Genomic DNA, 20,255 nt, shown 5'->3' with positions numbered 1-20,255 from the left:
TTTGTTCTGTTAAGATGATTGTTTTATTAGAGATACTCACTAATTACTTTCTTCAAATCATCCTTGCTGCAAGGTTTGCTGATAACTTTATCAACAACTTCCAAATAGGAAGAAATATTAATTAGAGCATCAGCTGTAATCATTACAATTTTTGAATTGGGATGTTTTTCTCTGATAACTTTGGATGCTTCTAAACCATTAAGGATAGGCATGTGCATATCGGTGATAATTAATTTGTGTTGTTCAGGTTTGAATGAATCAACTAATTCCTTTCCATCTCGCACAGAATCTAAACTCTGCCCCAAACTTTCGAATAATTTAATGAGGACTTTTCTGTTGACAAAATTGTCTTCTGCTAGGATAATTTTTGGTAAGGAGCTATTAGGATTAGATTCTCTGTTTGTTAAAATTTTCTTATCTTGTTCCATTCTGTACAGATAATCTGTGTGAACTTGTAGTTGTCTCTTGAGAGAAGTATTCAGTTTGGATGGTTCTTCAAAAAAGTTAAGTATATCTTCTTGTTCGATATTGCTAGCTTTCATTGGAATTTGTACAGTAAATATTGTTGTTCCATTCTCAGAAAATAGATCAATTGTTCCATTCACGGATTTTACAATATTGAGACATGTTACCAATCCGAGTCCAGAGCTAGGAACCAAATCTTCATTGATTTGATGCAATTGAGCAAATGGAACGAATAAATCTTTTTGTCTTTCTTTAGGAATACCAATTCCATGATCAATAACTTGGAATTGGAAAATGGTTTCTCCCTCATTTTGGCCATTGCCTAGGATTTCACATTTTAATTGCACTGTATCGTTTGGTTTTGAGGCCTTGATGGCATTTGTGAGAAGATTGGATAGGCACTGCTGCAATTTGGTGTGATTGAAGAAAACTTTCATATTTTGAATATTCTTATCAATGTAAAATTTCACATCCACTTTAAAGTTGGTGGCATAGCCCTTTGTGAGAGAGTAGAGTGAATTGATGGAGTTGAACAAGCTGAAAGATATGTAGCTGGTTTCCTTAGGTGGATGATTTACATCATGTTCTGTCTTGGCAAAAAGTAAAATGTCCTCAATAAGTGATAACAAAATGTTGTTGGCAGATTCTATAGTGGCAATGAAATCCAATTGTTGTGGTGCCAATTCAGTTTCCTTAAGCAGTGATATCGAACCCAAACTTGATAAACAAGGGACTCTAAACTCGTGAGTGATGTGACTGAGGAAATCTGATTTAACATCGAGTGCTGTTTGAATTTTTCTAGTTGCCTCCTTCATTGCCTTACACTCTGATGATAACTGAATCATCAAGTATAAATTATAAATTCCAAAAAGCAATGCGGAAATTATCAAAGTTCCATAATGAAATAAAAACTCTAACAGTGAATCCATGTCCATCAAGTTAAATTCATACTTTGCCATACCCCAAATAAAATAATGAGCACATGTGTATACTATTGGAAAGAATGCTTTAAAAGGACTATTTAAACTTCCCTTTGAAGTTGTAGTTATTGTTGAAAAGACACTGGGCAGAACCATCATTTTGTTATGAACTAGTGAAAATCTGCATGTAAACATTAATAAATTGAAAATCAAAACTTTCACATTTGGATTCACAGTATAGAAAAACCAATAAAAATTAACACCCACTGTTGATGCATTCACCAGCAACATCAACAGTCCATTAGTCATTCCACCACTATGAAAACAGTATAATATATTCAAAAAGTAAGCAAAATAAACAATTCCCACCAATAAAAAGCTTTGTAATGACATGAATGGTTTCCAATAATCAGGTATACTCGAAGAACCTGAAAAGTGAATATATGAAAGTGGTAGAAAAAATTCGTCCGTTGTACTATTTTTCCTCAGTGATGGTCTATGTATTGGCTCGTCGACATTACTAGTGGTAGTTGTGGTATTATGATGATGATTTGGATGCATGTTATTAGACAATGATTCATGTTGTACTTGTTGGTTATTATTATATTGAATATCTGATTCGGCACCAACACCAACACTGGAGGAAGAATGATTTTCCAATTCCTTGCCGGCAAGAGACTCCACAGAAGAGAATGAGGATGATATGGGTGACGATGTGGATAGTACAGAATCACAGTGATGTTGAGTCATTTTTTTATTCTTCTTGTCGTGTTAATCATTTCGCGCTTGTAGGATCGGACCGGTTGCTAAAAAAGTGCTTATGGACAAAGCGCCAAACACTTCTCAACGACTTGTTTAAGGAAGAAAATAAGCAATAAGGAATTCAAGCAAAAATCTTAAAAGATTCTTGAGAGATGTGTTCAACTTTGGTTGAAATGAATCGAACAAGGAAATTGAATGATTTGGAGATTTTTGAATAAATCATGTAGATGTGAATATACGATTCATTGAAATCTCCAAATCATTCAATTATTACGTTGCTAATGAGAAGTGAAGTGGTCCAATGCGGATACAATGACAATATACCCTGGATGGAGCAATATGGATTGATTTTTCCATAACAAATAGGAGTGGTACTATTCTTTAAATAGAGCAGTTCCAGAAAGGATAACAGCCTCGTGCATTTTTAAAATTAGCCTATCTCGAAAATTGAGTGGTGAATAAGTGGTGGAGGTTGACTCAATTTTCGTTAAAGTGTCTTATATTGGAATGATTCAATTACAAAAGTCCCTAAACCGGTTTGATATTACGTTTATTTTACACAGTTAGAAGATTTGAGAAATAATAATACAAGAATCGAAAGATTCAGCTAATGTACAAAAGGCATCGAATATGTTTGTGCCCTATTAACAGGTTAGAAGGTTTGTTGCTCGTATGTATTGACTCGGTATTAAATGTTATAATTGGTGTGTGCAGTCATTTTGAAAGGATAGAGAGACACTATCCAGATTCTCAATATCCTATCAAAACACTCTTGAAAATCTGATAAATTGTGTAGTACATTTATCGAGAATGATCTTCATTACTACCACCAGAGGAGAGCATTGGTTGGCCTGAATGTTTCATCATGGTGATTAAACTTTGGCTTCTATTTCTTGGAGACAAACCAACTTGTTCAACCTTTTGTTTCATCTTCTTCATTAAGAAGAGAGTTGGAAAATCCAATTCCTTCTTACCATCAACGGTTTGGTTTTGAATCAAATCAGAGAGTACGGAAGGTGTCTTTTGAAGATCCTTATGATAGGAGAATGGAGTTGTGGCTGTTGTGCTATCAATATTTGAGAGAGATTGTCTATTTCCAATCATTGTAGCAGGTGAGGATCTTGATCTTGATCTGGACATATCATTGAGGAGTGGATGCATGGTAATATTACTAGACATGTTGTTGAAGTGTTACTATTTGATTGGATTGAATATAATGTTTGAGATGGCCAAGAAGAGTTTGATACTACTATAATTAATACTACTAATATTGAAGAGAATGAGTTTTGTTTTTTCAATGAGTTTGTTTTCTAACTACTACTATCGTCGTGTTCACTGGTGTATTGTTGTTGATGATGAATACTGGATTCTCTTTCAGTTATTGCTTTTCAGTTATTTGTTTTTAAATTTAGATGAAAGCAAAGTTCTCAATGCTGCAATGAACAATATTTGTGTTGTGCTGTTGCTGATGTATTTGTTCTCCACTCAATGGTTGTCCTTGATCTGAAATGGATAATAATCAAATTAATTAATAAAGGGTGAGTGGCTGATGATGGTTGTCTGGCAAGAGATGAACAATAACAAGGTGGAGATGATACTCGTTGATGTCTATTAAGATTCTCAGTGTGGTGTTTCCTATCGGCGCTGCTGCACAAAAGGCTTTGGCTTTTTTTTATGTTTGTGTTTTTGAGTGGTAGTGATTCATGGTCAGGTTGTTGAGTATTTATTGGAAAAAGTAAAATGGAGTGGAAAAGGAAGGGTTGTAGGCAATGATAATTGGAAATAAAATTGTAATTTGAAAGTTGTATCACCCGTCTTTGTTATCAATTCTAAAAATACTTTACAAAATATTTAACAGTGTCAAATGTCTGGCATTATTTAGGATCTAACATTTCTTTTGATAGACGAGATAATGCTAAAATTTTGAATGAAAGAATTGATGAAGAACACTTCTCAGGAACGATTACTATGAAGATTATCATACTTCCTATAAGAGTTCTGCATCCCAATTATGATATTTGAGTATGTCTTCTGAGAATAGAAAGCAAACCTCCATCAGGTCACCTCTTTATCTACAATCTACATTTCAAAGATTCTTCAAAGAATCTCTTCATCTATTAGTTCTTTTGTATTTCTTTCAAATTGAGTAGAATTTTGCTTTTTTAATTAAATTATAATTGAGTGAGGTCATGTTGTTGTTCACAGTCAACTTGTTTATTAGAGATATGTTCTGATGAGTGCATATTGTTGAGGTTCATTATGTGACATTGGTGGAAATGAATCTCATATTGGGATTGTTGTGTGTCTGTTCCTTGATAACAAACAATTTTCATTAAACTCGCTTTGAATAATTTACAAGTGGTTCGTACTCACAACCAAGTTGCAGTAGAATAAATTGAAAAGTTTGTAAGGAAAATTGAAATTGTTGATTTATTTTCAAATGAATTGACTTTATGTGAGTACCTCCAACGTTACTGTAAAAGAAATCGCTTATTAATCATAACTATAAGATAGTGGATGGCTACGGCCATATCACTATGAATGCACCTCATCCCGTCCGATTTGAGAAGTTAAGCATCGTAGAGCCACATCAGTACTGAGGTTGGAGACAACTTGGGAACCTGTGGTGCTGTAGTCTTTTTGACCTGGTCATTTTGTTGAAATTTATGTGGCTTAGTGAATGTTGTTGAACAATCCAATAAAAAAACCATTTTATCTTTTCCTGATATTGAAAATTAAAACAAAACTATTCTCCCATGCCGGGAATTGAACCCGGACCTCCTGGGTGAAAGCCAGGTATCCTAGCCATTGGACTACACGGGAATCTTATTCAGAATGAAAATATTCTCAATATTACCTTAATATTTCTGCAACCAGATATTTTAGATGGTTGCACCTATGTTTCCTGGTGAACCTTGCATATGATTCAATTCTTTATTTATGGATTACGGCAACAAATTTACAATCAATCTCATTAAAAAAAATGTCTCTCCACTTGATCAAATGTTTTGATGGTGAATTAACCATCAGAAGGAAGACAGACTCTCATCCAGATTTTTGGAATGCCCTGGAAAGAGATGAATACTTTATAAATTGTTCCAAAGATGTTTTACAGGTATTATCATATTGGATTGTTTATGGAAAATACATTTCCGATATGAATCATTCAAAATTGGGATTGAAATGTGTTGCTGAATATTTCGGATTGGAATTATTGATTGTGGATGTGGATTTGGATAATCATAATTTTGAGAAGGTTTCTGTTGTATCAAAAGGTTCTCGTAAGAGTGCAAATCTTCAAGGAAACAAACAAAAGAAGGCGAAACCTAATGAAAGATTAACAAGCATGATGGATGAAGTTTCAGATCATGTGATGATCGAAGGAGGAAACTCTACAAATGTGGCAGACAGTGACTCGACAAGTGTGTCATCTGAACCAATCTCAAATGAAACGAGTTCTCAACCTGAAAGAAAGCTCACCAATCAAGAAAAAGCTAAACTTAAATTACAAAAACAACAGCAAGCAACCTTGGAAAAACAAGCCACAAGACGAGCTCAAAAAGAAGCAGCTTCCTCATCTAGAACTGTTGCCAATGCATCAAGCAGTAATGATAATACTCCAATGCATCAAGTATCAAATGAGATGCATGATGAGGATATGCAATGCATGCTAGGTTCCAAGCTAGTTACATTGAATATTGAAAAAATGAAAGAATCTGGATCTGCACTCTTCTCACAAGTTGCTGATCCATCAGAGGGCTTTACAGTTAAGGTTAATAAGAGAGGAATACCAGTAATTTTCGATGCAGTTCCTGAGGAATATGTCAAACCAATTGTGGATTTTATCAATACTGGAATAGTTCCAAGCTCTATTCTATCCAAACCAGCATCATTTAAATTTGGACTTGCTGAAATAGCCAACGTTCTTTCACTTCAATCCATCTATTCTCAACTCCCTGGATTATTTATTGATTTTTGTACTATTTTAGAACCAGAGGAACAATTAGTGTTGGGATCATTTATTGCCAAGAAGAATATGCCCTTCTTAAAGACGGGTACTTGGAATTTGGGGTGCTCAATAACTTCTCCTCTAACCACACCTAAATCTCTCATTTATTTCTTTACTCAAAATCCAACACTTGTGATTATTCAAACAAACGATGAGAAAAAATATGGAGCTCTTCTTTGTGCCTACGTAAAGTCTAAGGGAACTCCTCAACATTACAAGTATGACTTTATATTTGACATTTTGTTTGATGAATTTCAAATACATACCATCAAAAATCCAATATCTTGTCCTCACAAACTGTATTCGCAAAATGCTGATGAAGTTATTGATTTGGGTGGAATATCAGTATTGAGAAATCCAACGACCAACAATCTGTATGCCACTATGAACAACGGTGCATTTAATATACCTGATGATCAATTAACTGATTTTGAAGTTAAAAAGATTGAAGTTTTCACATTTTATTAAAATTATTATTTTGTTTGTCCAAACTCTTTAAAATTTTGTAATAGAATAAATTTGGAGAATTTTAAAAATAAAAAATTAAAAAAAATGAGTTAAAACTGTGGGCTCGTTCTTGATAGGTATTGTGTTTGGAGTCGTGATTTTTGGACCACAGACAGTAATGAATTTCTAGTTTCAGTGGTAAAAAGTGGATAAATAGAAAATGTAAGACTATGAAATCAAAAAGAAATTGCTGCGTCGACCGGGAATTGAACCCGGGTCACGGCGATGGCAACGCCGTATTCTACCACTAAACCATCGACGCTTCTTGTTAAGGTGCTAAGGAATGTGGTTTTGAATTAAGGTAAATAAATTCTTCACTCTAAAGAAGAAATTTGGGTAAACAGGACAGGCTTAAACATGGAGAGTTTACCAACTCAATTTCACAATTATCAGAATTCAAATTCGCACAATCACAAACTATAAACACCTTTAAATTAGGAGCGTTTAAATGCAATTTGATTCTTATATTATTCAACTTGTAAATGTAGCAATATTTTAGAGATTCATGACAATTCTCTGATTTTGCTATTATAAAATTATTTAAAGTGGAATCGCTAATAGAAAAATTTTCTAGTTTTGGTAATAAAGATAAATCCAATTCCTCAATAAGGCATCCAGTGAGCTCCAACAGTGTAAGGGTCGACAACAGAGGATAGGTAGGTTCATATGGGATGTGCAATCCATGTAGTGAAATTGTGAAATTGCAAGACAGTTCAATATTCATATTTCTCAATTTCTTTCCGCCTGTACGAATATCAGGACAGAGTGAATACATGCTAATCATGTCTATGGCCATGAAGTCCGAGTTAACCGTGTAATAATACCCATAGCTAATATATAGATCGTCAATCTTTGAAATTTTGTCTCTCAATGTGTATAAATGATAGGAATAGTCTAATACTAAATAATTAACTTGTAGTAACTCTCCCTTCTCTTCAATAATTATTTCATCAATTGAAGTTACAAATAGAGCGTCAATGAGGAGAGGTGATTTCTTAGTACCTCTAAATATAACGTTACTTCCACTTGTGGTTACAAAATGCAAGCTACTAAACTCAATTGAGCTGCCATCTAGAACATACATAAGTTGAATATTCCTCAATGACTTCCACTTATCTTCTTTGAGATGAATGACCTTGGCTGAATTTCCATCAAATGAAAGGTCACAAATCTGATGACACGGTATAATTTCAAATAATTTCTCATAGTCATCCAATTTTACATCAAGATTAGTTAATTTTGGAAATTTAACATTTTCAATTGAAAACTTCTTCACAATGAAGCTAAAATATTTCAAATTTTGAAAATTAATATTACATAGTTCCGTTACTTCACATTCAATATTCAATATTGTCAAGTTTTTGATCAGTTCATTTTGTTTCAGAATGAGGCAATCACAAGAAATGGAGAATTTCTTGGCTGCTACAAGTTTAGGAAGCAGATCTATGGAACTTGCAGTGTAGTATTCCAATTTTTCAAGAATTGGATCACAATCTCCTGATTTCAATCGATTACGACAAGGAGCCTTAATTGATTGTAATTTAGGAAAATTGCAAATTTCACACAATCTAGAAATACTTTCACTATAATAAATTTCTATTCTTCTCAAAGTTGATTCATGATTTGAAATTAACAATGGCCACCGACATTGCAATATCAATTCTTGCAAATATGGAAATCTCAAATCATGTTGAATAATTTTTTCGATATTCGTTTTCACTGTTAACGTTTTTAAATTTACAAAATCCCTCTCAATACTCCTCACCAACCATCCACAATCTTCCTTGCCAAACAATGTGACATCCAATCGTCCAACCATTTTCGAATCTCCACAAAGCAACTCTACAAATTTCATAAACTTTTCATAAATCATCAAGCTAACCTCTTCAAGTGGCTCATCACTGACTTTTCTCATCCATCTTCCATCCACAATTTTTCTATTGAAAAACGGAAAATTGAACGTGAAAAATCCCCACAATTGATAATTATCATTCCTTATCACATATCGAAATGTTTTACATGTTCGGAGGAGTGCAAATATGGAATTTAAATTATTTTCACCTTGATCATCACAGAGAAATACAAAAATATTGGAAAGAATATCGGTGGGAAGTTCAACTAGTTGTCTTGACATTTTTTTTGGTCAACAGTCCATGTTTTTTGGTCAACTGGTTTGGTCATATGAGAATCTCAAAAAACAATGAAAGTAAATGATCTGGTTGTCAGTTACCTGCTTATACACAAGTGGAAATCTACCAATTCCATGTGGAAGAGATTTATTTCAAGTTAATTAGAAATGTTAAGTTAACTTTTCAAAAATCCTTCCAAAGTTACTGATCTTCGCTACTATCCCTCTCCCTAACTTCTCTTGTAAGTAATTGCACCTGCTCAAATAGCAATCTAACCAATTGTAACGTTGTTTTTTGATCTATTTGTAATCTTTGAACCTGGTATTTCAACATGTCGACTTCTCGTTTTAAAGTAGTTATTTTCTTATCCTTCTTTTTCGATAATTCTTGTCTGAACCACCTTTGTATTTTAATTGCAGCACTATGTTGCCTATTCGATGGATTCTGATATTTCTGTGCAATCTCCTTTTTCAATTTCTTTTCTCTTTCCTCCTTTTTGTGTGTTTGATACTTCTCCCTAACAATAAATTCCACAGATTTGTTGACTTCCTTTTGTTTTGCATGTTGTTTTTGAATTTTCTCAAACTCTTGATAGAGATATTCCACATCTTCAGTGAGGGCTATTGAAGCATCATTTAGTGATGTGTGTACATTTGATGGTTGTGGAACAGGTGGATTCTGCACTGATGGAGATGGCATTATGAATTGAGGACTCTGGGATTGTTGTTGAAGTTGGAATATTGCTGAATTTATCATTTCCATTAATTGATACGTTATCGATTCTGGGAGAACCTGATTATTCTGTAAATTTAAAGGAGTATTCATCATGTTTGGATGATAATTAAAAGTGTTTGGTTGAACATTTCCAGATGATTGAGGCCTCATAGCATTATAATTGTTATTAGGAAAAGGAACACCCGGTTGCATATTCATTTCTCTCTATTATACAATTTAAAGTACAAAATTTGTTGATCAAATCTTTAAAAACAACAGCAACTGCTCTCGGGAGTAACTCTTAAGAACGAGTGGTATGATGAAGAATTTGTATTTTTTTTAAGAAGTAAAATTAAGGCGCCACACTTTTCAACATCAAATTTTCTCAATAAGAAAATGTTGCTTCTTCCCTAGTGAATAGGCACATTATCGTGCAAGAAGAATTATTCAACTCTTTATCAACGAACACGTGTTTCTTCGGAGGAGAAGGACTTGAAATCAGATCAAAAAATTGCAACAATTTAATTCTATGGGCATTGAAGAAGTCGCCTTTGATTCTCCTATTGCCCCTTCTTATTCTACAACATCTTCATCATCATCCAAGGGAAGAAGTACATTCATTCCGAGTTTGTTTTTTGGTAAGAGAAGATTTCTGTGGTATACAGTCTTGGCTGGATTTCTCTTGTTTTTAATCTTTTCATTGTATCAACATTCGTTGGTTTCTCTTCGTCATCACTCTGCAAAGGAAATTATTGAATCATTAACGAGTAATTTGGATAATCATCATCAGAACAATAATAATATGAAATTAAATTCAGGACGTAGTAATATTGACAATAATAATAATCAATTGGAAGAAAATTCATCATCCGATAAAACTTTACCATCCAATGTAACACAATCAAATAGTGGAGGAAATAATTTTCATCCCTTTGCTCACATCTTTTACTATGCATGGTATAAGAATGAGAAACATGATAAAAAGTATGAACATTGGAATCACAAAGTTTTACCTCACTGGACTGCAAGTACAAATGAACAATATAAACATCTTGTTGGAAAGGAACATGATCCTAAACTGAAACAATTGGCAACTAATTTCTATCCAAGTAGAGGAGCATATTCTTCCACTGATAAGGATGTGGTGATGGAACAATTTTTGGAAATTAAAAATAAGGCCAATGTGCATGTTATAGTATTGAGCTGGTGGGGCGTTTCAGAAGCTGATGAGAATGGAAGCAATACTGAATTGATAACACCATTCTTTATGGAATGTGCTGAGGAAGCTGGATTGCAGGTTATTTTCCATATGGAACCTTACAAAGGAAGAAATGCTGCCAGTGTCAAGAGAGATATCAAATATGTCATTGATAAGTATGGAAATTCAAAGGCATTCTTTAGACATAATGGAAAACCATTATTTTATATGTATGATTCATACATTTTATCAGCAGAAGAGTGGAAAACTATTCTATCACCAAATGGAAAGGACACCATCAGAAACACAAAGTACGATTCTATAATTATTGGACTATATTTAAATTCAGGAATGAGGGATAATATTAAGAATTCGTTTATGGATGGGTTTTATACATACTTCGCTGCAGATCAATTCACAGAAGGGTCTACATGCTCAAAGTGGCAGGAAATTAGTGAATGGGCTCATAATAATAACTTGTTATTCATACCCTCAATAGCACCTGGTTATATAGATGAAAAGATTAGACCATGGAACAAGCAAAACACCAAAGGAAGAGAGAATGGTCAATATTATCAAAGAATGTTTGATGCTGTTCTCAATCTAAAGCATTTCCCTCAATACATTACCATAACATCCTATAATGAATGGCATGAAGGTACCCAAATAGAGCCAGCCATCCCAATAACCGTTAATAATCCAAACTCTGACCAATTTGATAATATTGCATCTGCCTACCTTGACTATAGTCCAAAAGATCCAGATTTCTATCTCACCAAGACAAGGGAAAATGTCAATAAGATTTTCAAACTGTAAACTTTTGCAATTTACAACATGGGTCAACTCAACTGAGGTACTTAGGAAATTATGGTCACCATGCCAAATTATCATATTGGTCGCACCTTGTTGAGAGACCGACTAATTGTTGTAAAACATTAAATGAAACATGTGGAAATGTTACAATTCTGATACTTCATTTGCATTACAATTGTAGTAAGGTGGAAATGCGCTAAAAAAGAGTTCCTTAGTCCCATATTTATGGAATTGTTATTCTTTGAAAATCAACCTTGAGGAAATTCACTTCTAAATTTCAACCGCCTTCACACAAGTTTGACATGTGGAAAAGTTGATTTCTGACGTGTTTTACACAAGCAGCACATCATTAAAAAAAATGCAAAAATTCGATCTTAACCTCCTTCTCCTTGCCTCCTCAGGTGTTCTTCTTTCCTTCTTCCTGATAGGTTTCGATCGAGCAAAATATGCAACAGCAGTCGATGATCCAAGAGTTATCCACGAACTCTATTCAGAACATTTCATCCTTGGACTTGTTCACACATTTCTGGGAACAATCGGTTTGAATCACGTCAAATTCTTTCAATGGAAACTCCTCATGAATTTGAAGGTTTATTATCTTGCAAGTTTGGCACTTCATGCCTTGACTGGTTTGGCTTGGATTGTTTTGGCTTCTTTCACTTCTTCTTCTTCATCTACTACTGGCAATGAAGGTAATTCTAATAACACTTCGAAAAAGAAGCAACAACAATCATCAAACAATAATGGCAGTGTTGGATTTAACTTTGCTTCATTTGTATTGAATGGTTCTATCATTACTATTTGTATGGTTGCCTTGTTTGTCTTGTCACTTGTTTACATTCCAATCTTTAGCAATTTGAGCAATGGAACAAGTATTATTGCTACTACCTCTCAATAGAATATCATCCGTATCGAAAATATTGCATGATAATGATATGCTACCACTACTACTATTATGTATTATTATTATTTTCAATATATTTGAGAGAGAAGAGTTGAATTTTCTCTCAATATATTACAAATGGAGCGAGAGAATAGACCCTAGGTATAAAACAACAACAAAAACAACAAATATATTACATTGTAATTTTAATAAAAAGTGAGAATTTAAATCTTCCGTATGCATTCATTTGTATTGTTGAAGAACGTTATTGAAGAAAATTAAAAAACTAGCCGTTACACAAACAATATTATTTAAAAGTCATCACCATCATGATGGCAAAAACAAATGTCATGTTGTTGTGTTCATTGAAAGTAGTAGATGATGATTTAGAATTGGACAAAATTTCTCTTCAGAGCAACGTATGGGTATTTGGTGGTTTTCATCACTTCTGGCTTTTTAATTTGGATAAAACAACTCAAGACTCCCTTGGAGATGTAATCCTTCTCAACTCTATCAATGAATTCAACACAGAAAGTTTCCAATAATTGGTACTTTCTCGTAGTAGCCAATTCTGTTGCTAAATCTCTCAAATCCACATAACTGAACGTATCCACAACATTGTCCGATGCAGCAGCTTGACTAATATCATATTGTACTTCAATATCAATCAGAATATCTTGTGTATTGACTCTCTCCTCTGGATTCACTCCAATAATACAATTAACACGATGTTCCAACACTCCGATACTAGCAATATTTCTCCTTTCTGATGATGAAGAGGTAGAGACTTGATTATCGTGAAGGGAATAAGGTGGCATTTTTCTTTTTGGAACCTGATTAGCATTCAATCCCGATAATTGATTATAAAAATCGGGATGAAGAATTGACTCAATGAGTTTTAACAATATTTGAGATTTGTGTGCAATTTTGATATTTACAAAAAAAAAGAAAATTAAATATTTCAAAAAAATGATATCAAATCAAAGATATTTAGAAAGAGATTATTCGACTTACAATTTTCAATCAATACCGAAGGAACTTATTTTGGAGATTATTTCGTATCTGGTTGGTGATCTCGATAGGTTACATGATGATAGGGTGGATATGAGATTGGTTAGTCAGGTAGAAAATTACATACCACCTTTTGAAAATATTAAATCAGTGATCCGATTCGGATCCATTACGAGAAGGTTGAGGGAAATGATAGTGGGGAATGGAGATGAGGCTTTTGAGAGGTTTTGGTTGAAAGGATTTGTTTTTCATCAGAAAATCATGTACTGGATTAGAACAAACTCTTTTGATTCTTTGGATTTGTGCCAAGGAGATTTGAATACCACTGAGATGGATGAAGCTCTTCGACTTGAGGTAATGATTGGAGCTATTGAGAGAGGAAAAACAAGTCAAAAACTGGATTTTGATACAATAAGCAGTATTATTACAGATCCATTGCATATGAATGATTATTGTGATGAGGATGCTTGTAAGGAGATGATTCAATCAAGATTGAATAGATTTAACATTTCATTTGAGGATTATGAGCTATATTACAAAAATAAGGAGCATGCTTTTGAAATGTTTCTCACACAGTCACTAATGCTCTCACTTGAAATGTACAAATACATGCATACAGAATCTTTGTCTGACTATTGGTCTGTTGGAGAGAATTTCCTACTTTCTGAAAACCATGTCGAGAACTGGCCTATCAAGTCATTCTCATCAAGGGTTAAAAGTGTAGTTATTGGAAGGAAACAGAGCGGAAAAAGTCTTGGAATTAGAATTGAATCATCTATTGGTTGGGAATATTTTGTAAAGAATATTGAAAAACAAATGCCATTCACAGGAATGCATCCCAAAGAACTATCAAGAAATATTCAAAGCAATGATGGAATAATGTATGCCGGCCTTTTGACAATTGCCTTACTTTCCTATTGGAACGTTTACTCTCTTTTGGCCTCACCTCTATTACTATTACTGAAAAATGAAGACTTTACTCAAGTTTCCAATGGAGACAACGTTGAGACAAATTTGCAAATTGATGAAGAAAAGGAATCAACTAATAAGGAGATAGACGAAACTGTTAACCTAAACGAATTGAAGGAAAGATTGTTAGGATCAATATGCCTAAGTTTAATCAATCTTCTTTATTTGGATCCTTTGAAAGATTTCGAATTCCCTTCAAATATCAGATTTCTTTCCATTGAATATAATAATTTAAGCGCATACAGTAAGCATCCTCAGAATAGGTGGGGTTCATTTTTCAATGGATGTACATTTCCAGGAGTGAAATATTTGAGAATCGTTGTTGAAGATGATGATGGGTATAGAGATAATGAATCAGTAATGAAAATAGGAAAAACCAGTAGAACAATTTTAGAATCCATGTTATCATGCAAAGTTATGCCTAACTTGAAATATCTGGTCTTATCAGGATTTCATGAAAATGAATATCTATTTCATCAAATAGATTTTCTCAAACAGCTGTATAATATTGATATTGTATTTGATTACAATTCAAGACACACAAATGGATGGTTAAATATGACTGAATTCACATCTAGATTGAGTCAAGTATCAAAAACATTGAAATATGTGGTGGTTGAAACAAATACAGACCCAAGACCTAATGGTGACATTCAAGCTGCCGATCACAGGTCTATCAAAGAGTTTTATGATTCCCATGATAATGTAGCATCATTAGGTACCTTCAGTATTTCCAGATATTATTACTCTTGCAATGAATGACCGGAAAAGGAAGCCATTTGGTGATGAAAGAGTAAACACTATATTTTCAACAGTGTCATTATTTTCACTTTTTTGATTTCATCTGATAGATCCTTTCTCCTAGGAATTTATTAATACAAAAAGTTTTCATTGATTCAATTTCTGTAACCGATGATAGCTCAGCTGGTAGAGCATGGGACTGTAGCAAGAAAAACTGTCATCCTGTGGTCGGCGGTTCGATTCCGTCTCATCGGATTGTTTTGATATTTTGGATTTATCTAAATCTTTACACTGTGTTTATTACTTTTGTGTTTTGGTGTTTAAAGACATAGTGTACATAAAGAAGTTGATCTTGGATTTCCTTTTCCAAGTCGTGGAATAGAGTTGGTGAAAGATTATTCTGCTCAAGATCTTCTCTCTCATTCAGTGAATTATTCACTTCATCAACGGTTGAACTAATGTAGTTTCGTGTATTTTCATCGAGTACTGAGCTATTACTTTCTTGGACATCAGCAATGATTTCAAAAGCAATTTCAATCTTTGTCTTTTCCAACAACTGAACTTGTTCACTGGCTTTACCATGTTTAGTCAACTCTGCAATTTGACCACAAATTTCAGAATAAATAACCATCTTTTCCAATATAGAGTAATATTCATACATATTACTTGCCATACAATGATTCTTAAAATCTTCTCTCATCTGTTCATTTCTCATCGTTTCTAAAATCATTTCAGAATTGAGTGATTGCAATGAACTCTTAGCCATTCCATCCTTTCTAACCATCAATACGAAAACAAAGACAATTACTGGCACAACAATAGCCAAAGAAATACCAATAATCACCAAATTGGCAATACTTGAGGCAAATACATAGTCATCTAATCCTTGACCTACTTTTGTAATGGATTCATGAAATTGTTGATAATCAATATTCCATTGTGTTAAGGTTGACTGATAATCAGTTGAAAAATAGAGTTGTCTTGCTTCTGTCCATTTCTTGGCAGTTGTCAAATTGAATAATCTGTCATAATAAGGAAACATTGGAGCTTTTGAGGTCGCATTCGTTCCATCCAAAATTTTCCATTGGAAACCAGACGGAAGTCCATTAAGGATATTTTTCAATGAATTTCTAAAATTCTTGGCATTGGTTGTGTAACGACTGGTTGTGGAACTGTCATTTGTCAAGACTGCCAACTTGGCAGTGTCCCAAAGTACCGTATTATAATAATTCGTATCACCACGAGCTATTAGAATCTCAACTGAAGTATTATTCGAACTGAGATAGGTATTGATTGTGAGGCCAATGAGGGCAAGGAATGCAACAATGTTGAAAAGTAAACTGGCTAATGTGATCAAACGAAAGGCATTGCATTTGATCTTGAATTTTTTCTTGTTAGGTTGTTGAGATTGTGAACTGACAAGTGGCAGATCTGGATTTCCAACTGGACTTTTGGCTGAAATTGGTGTGGCAGATGTCAAACTAGTAACGTCTCTGATATCTGGTAATTCAATCTCAAATTCATCGATGGCAATATTAGAATCTACATCAGTAGACGAATCGTTATCCTCTTCTTCAGACGAATCTCTCTTGAACACTACAACATGACCATCATGTTCTTCCATCAGTGTCACCACTTTCTTGCATGCATTTTCCTGTATCTGTATTTCCTGCATCTGCACCGAGTTGAACTCTTCTTGTGGTGGACTTTCGTCCAATCTTTCGTCTATTGTCTCTTCAGCACCAAGTGTCATCTTTTTTTTTCTGTTTGTTTTTTCAATATCGCCATTTGATTATCTTTGATGCCTCCTTCCCCCTATGAACCAAACTCAAAATTGGAACCTACTAAACAATAAAAATATTAAATCTAACGTCTCTTTTTTTTTGATTTCATTACTTGTTACTAAATATAGAAGGTATGGTTTGAAAATTGTTGTAACAAGGGAACCAATGATGATGTTCAAATGGCATGCGTGTATTAAATGGTGGGGACTCTTCTATGTTTCATAACTTTCATTTGTTCGAAGGGAATGAACATTTGCGAATTTCTTGTCAAGTCAAGTCAACTGTCTTATCTTTGAGAAACTAGCTTCTGAAACAATCCATTCTTATCAAACATTTCAATAGGTGTCAAACAGAAGAAATCTGATATCAACTGTTCAATCTCTGTATAATCAAAAAAAAAAAGTCAAAACTCAAATGGAAAACAAACAACTCAAAAAAGTTGCAATTCTTGACGCAACTTCAAATTCTGTACCAACAATAGCTGAAACTAAATCCATAATATCCAGAACCAACTCGAAAACCTCTAGAACATCTCGTTTCTCCAAGACAACCATCTCTACTTTAAACGTCAAAGTCAAAATTTGTTGTGGCATTTTAGAGTTGGATTGTTTGAGATTGTTTTCAATTGTTAGTTTGTTGATCAATGTTGCTGCTTTTATTATTGTTGCCGGTATAACAATCAACATGTTTCAAATTTCCAATCAGCCAGCTGTCAGAACATTAATTGCAAGAGGTGACGCGCTCAATACTGGTGAGCTCTTGTTGGATATTGTGAGAGTAGGCGCACTATCAGGAAGTAATGAAGAAACCAAGCTGTGGTACGTCTACAGGGATCAAATGGTCGAAGCTCTCAATAGAATCTTTGCAAATATTGAGTCAACCACAAATTCCACAAATTTCAATCATGCAAGTAAGAATGGAAGTGATATGTATACATTACCATTGATGGAAGAGATTATAAAAGAGTTAGAGAATGGCAATTATGCGCGTGCTAAGGATTTGTACAAGGGTCAAATTTATCAGAATGCTATTGGAAACTGGTCGAAACAACAAGGTTCATTCTTTGGTACTATTAAGAATGAAGGAAGAGGAAAGGATGATAAGGTCTATGATGCCTCAACTACTAACCTTGCAGTTGTTGGTGCTTGCTTGGCAATTGTCCTTCCAATTGTTTTGGGAATGACACTCATTAATCTAAAGAGAGAATCTGTTGTATCCGAAACATTGAACAATTCCAAAACTATGCAAATGTTGGATACAATTAGGAATCCAAACCTGTCCAAATATTTCAAACAAGCATGCAAAGTTCAAAATGTTGAACATGTTTTTGCACTTTTACAAGAAATTATCACATTTAACACTTTACAAAATGATGAAGCTAAAAGAGAGCAAGCACTTTCCATTTATCGAAACTATCTAAAAGATTCCATTAAGAAACAACCATACAAGTATGTCAGCAAGAGCTTGATTGCTTCCATTTGCAAAGAAATTCAAGAAAATTATTTACTCCATGAGCAGGAATCAACTCAACTCTTGAGATTTGATTTATTCAGAGAAATGGAAGCCTGTCTATGCGAAGAATTGGTGAAAATTCATAGAAAATTTAAGCGAAATATGAAAATGTAAAGCAAATTCCATTTGAAGCAAACAAGCACAAATAGTTCCAATTAGTACTTCATTTTGAATTCGAGTTTAGTAATTAAGAAGGTACTTGTTTCATGTCTCTTTGCTAATATGGTACATAATTGTTAAATTGGAGCTAGCTTGTTAAAAGTGCAGTTATCTGGCATTTCAGATAATGTAGATCTCTCTTCGCTTAGTCCACTTTAGTCAATGTCTGAAATGAGTAGAATTATGATTGAGGGGTCAAATCGAATTTAAGCGTTTGGATGCGGTTTAACTGGGTTCATTGTGTAAATATTCAGAATATCAAAATATTAAAAAAACGTTTAATTAATAGTTTTGTTCTGTTTTTCAGTGGTTCATGTGAAAATTGCGCACACAAAGTTGTGTTACTACGGATGAATTATGTAGGTTTTATTTTTTACCTATTATTCGAAAGTGGTACTGTCTGATTGGTGAGTCCAATTAGTTTTTGTTAATTATTAGAAAGAAGAAGAATCGTTTAAAAAAAAGAAGCAACAATGAAGAATCAAAACAACAACAACAACTCATTCTCTTTCGTTGACGAAACCAAGAATATTAAAGCCAAAGTGAAGGTTATGAAACGAAACCATCAACTGAATATTCGAAACACCAGATTGAGACAGACTTTGCAACACGACAAGTTATTAGAAAACTATTTTGAATGGGATAAGAGTGCTCCCTCTGGTGGCGATCTTACTGTGTACAAGATTGTTACTCCACCTTTAGTACATGCAGATAGAAATGAAACTAATCTATTAGATTCTGGTACTAATCCAAAGCATGATCAGATAAGGACATGTAATAGAGGTGTAAGAAATCCATCAAAGAAGAATCGAGTGGTTACTTCAGAGAAGGTTCAAGTCAAAGAAACTAACAGGAAGAATAGTTTAGTTTCATCTGATAGTTACTACTCAGAACATAGATTCTCTACACCAAATTCATCATCATCGAGTAATACCTCCATTGATCCTCCAACATCTTATTCAAACAGTAACCTTCATGCATGTCTACACTACATGCAAAAAGTTATTGGAAACTATTCTCAAAACTTACTACAGAAAGACTCAATGTTGATCAATTCTTCATCGAGCTGTTCATCTGTGGGTCAGCTACCTTGCCCTCCCTTTGAAACTAATATGAATAGTGTTCTACCTTCGAACAATATTCCATCTCAAACCTTTCCAACATTGATGCCTAACATGCAAACAGAAAATAGAATACGAAACATGCAACCATTATTGAATTGTCAATCAACTAGTAATGCAATTGATTGTTGGTTTGTGGAAGATCAACAATATCAATTGAATGGTAACTTACATCCATCGAATTCTGCTCAAGGTGGAGCTGATGATGATTGCGATAGCTTTTTGAGTTCTACTTCATACGAGTAAAACAATAGCAATAAAAGAAGAAACTGTTTCTAATTAGCAAGTATAAGTGTGTTATTGGTGAAAATGTGAACTCATTTTTAAGATCACAAAAAGGTAAAATTTCGCGGACTACAGGATTCGAACCTGTGCGGGTCGCCCCAATTGATTTCTAGTCAATCACCTTAACCACTCGGTCAAGACCGCTTCACATCAAGTTAAAATAATAAATACTTATGATTACAAATCATGTGTGAATTATTTTAGACCTTGTAATTAATTGAATAATCTGTTGATTTTTTGTTTTCGAAAGGTTTGTAACAAATACAATAGATT

The 20,255-nt window shown here is 33.8% G+C and overlaps 11 protein-coding genes and 4 non-coding genes across 15 annotated transcripts; 7 read left to right on the top strand and 8 right to left on the bottom strand.

Annotated features, from left to right (window-relative positions):
• Nucleotides 1-6: 6 nt before the first annotated feature.
• On the bottom strand, nucleotides 7-2,135 carry NAEGRDRAFT_78146 (multi-sensor hybrid histidine kinase; the record flags this gene model as incomplete). Its single annotated transcript, XM_002681869.1, has 1 exon — nucleotides 7-2,135. One exon carries the CDS (start codon nucleotides 2,133-2,135, stop codon nucleotides 27-29), a length of 2,109 nt encoding a protein of 702 aa, XP_002681915.1. The 3' UTR covers nucleotides 7-26.
• A 527-nt stretch (nucleotides 2,136-2,662) lies between these two features.
• On the bottom strand, nucleotides 2,663-3,823 carry NAEGRDRAFT_78145 (uncharacterized protein). The gene has a single exon (XM_002681868.1). It carries the CDS (start codon nucleotides 3,324-3,326, stop codon nucleotides 2,949-2,951), a length of 378 nt encoding a protein of 125 aa, XP_002681914.1. The 5' UTR covers nucleotides 3,327-3,823; the 3' UTR covers nucleotides 2,663-2,948.
• A 1,075-nt stretch (nucleotides 3,824-4,898) lies between these two features.
• Nucleotides 4,899-4,970, bottom strand: NAEGRDRAFT_t41. Its single transcript has one exon. It is a non-coding gene; the product is annotated as a tRNA-Glu (tRNA).
• Nucleotides 4,971-5,128: 158 nt separating this feature from the next.
• Nucleotides 5,129-7,404, top strand: NAEGRDRAFT_78144 (uncharacterized protein). The gene has a single exon (XM_002682013.1). It carries the CDS (start codon nucleotides 5,131-5,133, stop codon nucleotides 6,622-6,624), a length of 1,494 nt encoding a protein of 497 aa, XP_002682059.1. The 5' UTR covers nucleotides 5,129-5,130; the 3' UTR covers nucleotides 6,625-7,404.
• Nucleotides 6,855-6,925, bottom strand: NAEGRDRAFT_t40. The gene has a single exon. It is a non-coding gene; the product is annotated as a tRNA-Gly (tRNA).
• A 1,589-nt stretch (nucleotides 7,405-8,993) lies between the features above and the next one.
• Nucleotides 8,994-9,725, bottom strand: NAEGRDRAFT_62592 (uncharacterized protein; the record flags this gene model as incomplete). Its single annotated transcript, XM_002681867.1, has 1 exon — nucleotides 8,994-9,725. The coding sequence occupies one exon, from the start codon at nucleotides 9,723-9,725 to the stop codon at nucleotides 8,994-8,996; it is 732 nt and encodes a 243-aa protein (XP_002681913.1).
• A 310-nt stretch (nucleotides 9,726-10,035) lies between these two features.
• Nucleotides 10,036-11,520, top strand: FM155 (uncharacterized protein; the record flags this gene model as incomplete). Its single annotated transcript, XM_002682012.1, has 1 exon — nucleotides 10,036-11,520. One exon carries the CDS (start codon nucleotides 10,036-10,038, stop codon nucleotides 11,518-11,520), a length of 1,485 nt encoding a protein of 494 aa, XP_002682058.1.
• Nucleotides 11,521-11,875: 355 nt separating this feature from the next.
• Nucleotides 11,876-12,635, top strand: NAEGRDRAFT_78143 (uncharacterized protein; the record flags this gene model as incomplete). The annotated part of the gene is made up of 1 exon (XM_002682011.1): nucleotides 11,876-12,635. One exon carries the CDS (start codon nucleotides 11,876-11,878, stop codon nucleotides 12,413-12,415), a length of 540 nt encoding a protein of 179 aa, XP_002682057.1. The 3' UTR covers nucleotides 12,416-12,635.
• A 151-nt stretch (nucleotides 12,636-12,786) lies between these two features.
• NAEGRDRAFT_62589 (uncharacterized protein) lies at nucleotides 12,787-13,218 on the bottom strand (the record flags this gene model as incomplete). Its single annotated transcript, XM_002681866.1, has 1 exon — nucleotides 12,787-13,218. One exon carries the CDS (start codon nucleotides 13,216-13,218, stop codon nucleotides 12,787-12,789), a length of 432 nt encoding a protein of 143 aa, XP_002681912.1.
• A 151-nt stretch (nucleotides 13,219-13,369) lies between these two features.
• Nucleotides 13,370-15,142, top strand: NAEGRDRAFT_45895 (uncharacterized protein; the record flags this gene model as incomplete). The annotated part of the gene is made up of 1 exon (XM_002682010.1): nucleotides 13,370-15,142. The coding sequence occupies one exon, from the start codon at nucleotides 13,370-13,372 to the stop codon at nucleotides 15,140-15,142; it is 1,773 nt and encodes a 590-aa protein (XP_002682056.1).
• Nucleotides 15,143-15,289: 147 nt separating this feature from the next.
• NAEGRDRAFT_t61 lies at nucleotides 15,290-15,376 on the top strand. Its single transcript has one exon. It is a non-coding gene; the product is annotated as a tRNA-Tyr (tRNA).
• Nucleotides 15,377-15,401: 25 nt separating this feature from the next.
• Nucleotides 15,402-16,874, bottom strand: NAEGRDRAFT_78142 (uncharacterized protein; the record flags this gene model as incomplete). The annotated part of the gene is made up of 1 exon (XM_002681865.1): nucleotides 15,402-16,874. The coding sequence occupies one exon, from the start codon at nucleotides 16,872-16,874 to the stop codon at nucleotides 15,408-15,410; it is 1,467 nt and encodes a 488-aa protein (XP_002681911.1). The 3' UTR covers nucleotides 15,402-15,407.
• Nucleotides 16,875-17,319: 445 nt separating this feature from the next.
• On the top strand, nucleotides 17,320-18,861 carry NAEGRDRAFT_78141 (uncharacterized protein; the record flags this gene model as incomplete). The annotated part of the gene is made up of 1 exon (XM_002682009.1): nucleotides 17,320-18,861. The coding sequence occupies one exon, from the start codon at nucleotides 17,320-17,322 to the stop codon at nucleotides 18,529-18,531; it is 1,212 nt and encodes a 403-aa protein (XP_002682055.1). The 3' UTR covers nucleotides 18,532-18,861.
• A 188-nt stretch (nucleotides 18,862-19,049) lies between these two features.
• On the top strand, nucleotides 19,050-19,943 carry NAEGRDRAFT_45892 (uncharacterized protein; the record flags this gene model as incomplete). The annotated part of the gene is made up of 1 exon (XM_002682008.1): nucleotides 19,050-19,943. The coding sequence occupies one exon, from the start codon at nucleotides 19,050-19,052 to the stop codon at nucleotides 19,941-19,943; it is 894 nt and encodes a 297-aa protein (XP_002682054.1).
• Nucleotides 19,944-20,045: 102 nt separating this feature from the next.
• On the bottom strand, nucleotides 20,046-20,126 carry NAEGRDRAFT_t39. Its single transcript has one exon. It is a non-coding gene; the product is annotated as a tRNA-Ser (tRNA).
• Between the last annotated feature and the right edge of the window lie 129 nt (nucleotides 20,127-20,255).

Source organism: Naegleria gruberi (genome assembly GCF_000004985.1).
Source record: "Naegleria gruberi genomic scaffold NAEGRscaffold_4, whole genome shotgun sequence".
NCBI lineage: Eukaryota > Heterolobosea > Eutetramitea > Acrasida > Naegleriidae > Naegleria > Naegleria gruberi.
Note: the sequence above shows the minus strand (reverse complement) of the source record. Positions and strands in the feature narration are given on the sequence as shown.

Bases quoted from the DNA above. Each gene is read 5' to 3' on its own strand.
- NAEGRDRAFT_78144 (XM_002682013.1), top strand. From the start codon at position 5,131: ATGTCTCTCCACTTGATCAAATGTTTTGATGGTGAATTAACCATCAGA.
- NAEGRDRAFT_78145 (XM_002681868.1), bottom strand. From the start codon at position 3,326: ATGTCTAGTAATATTACCATGCATCCACTCCTCAATGATATGTCCAGA.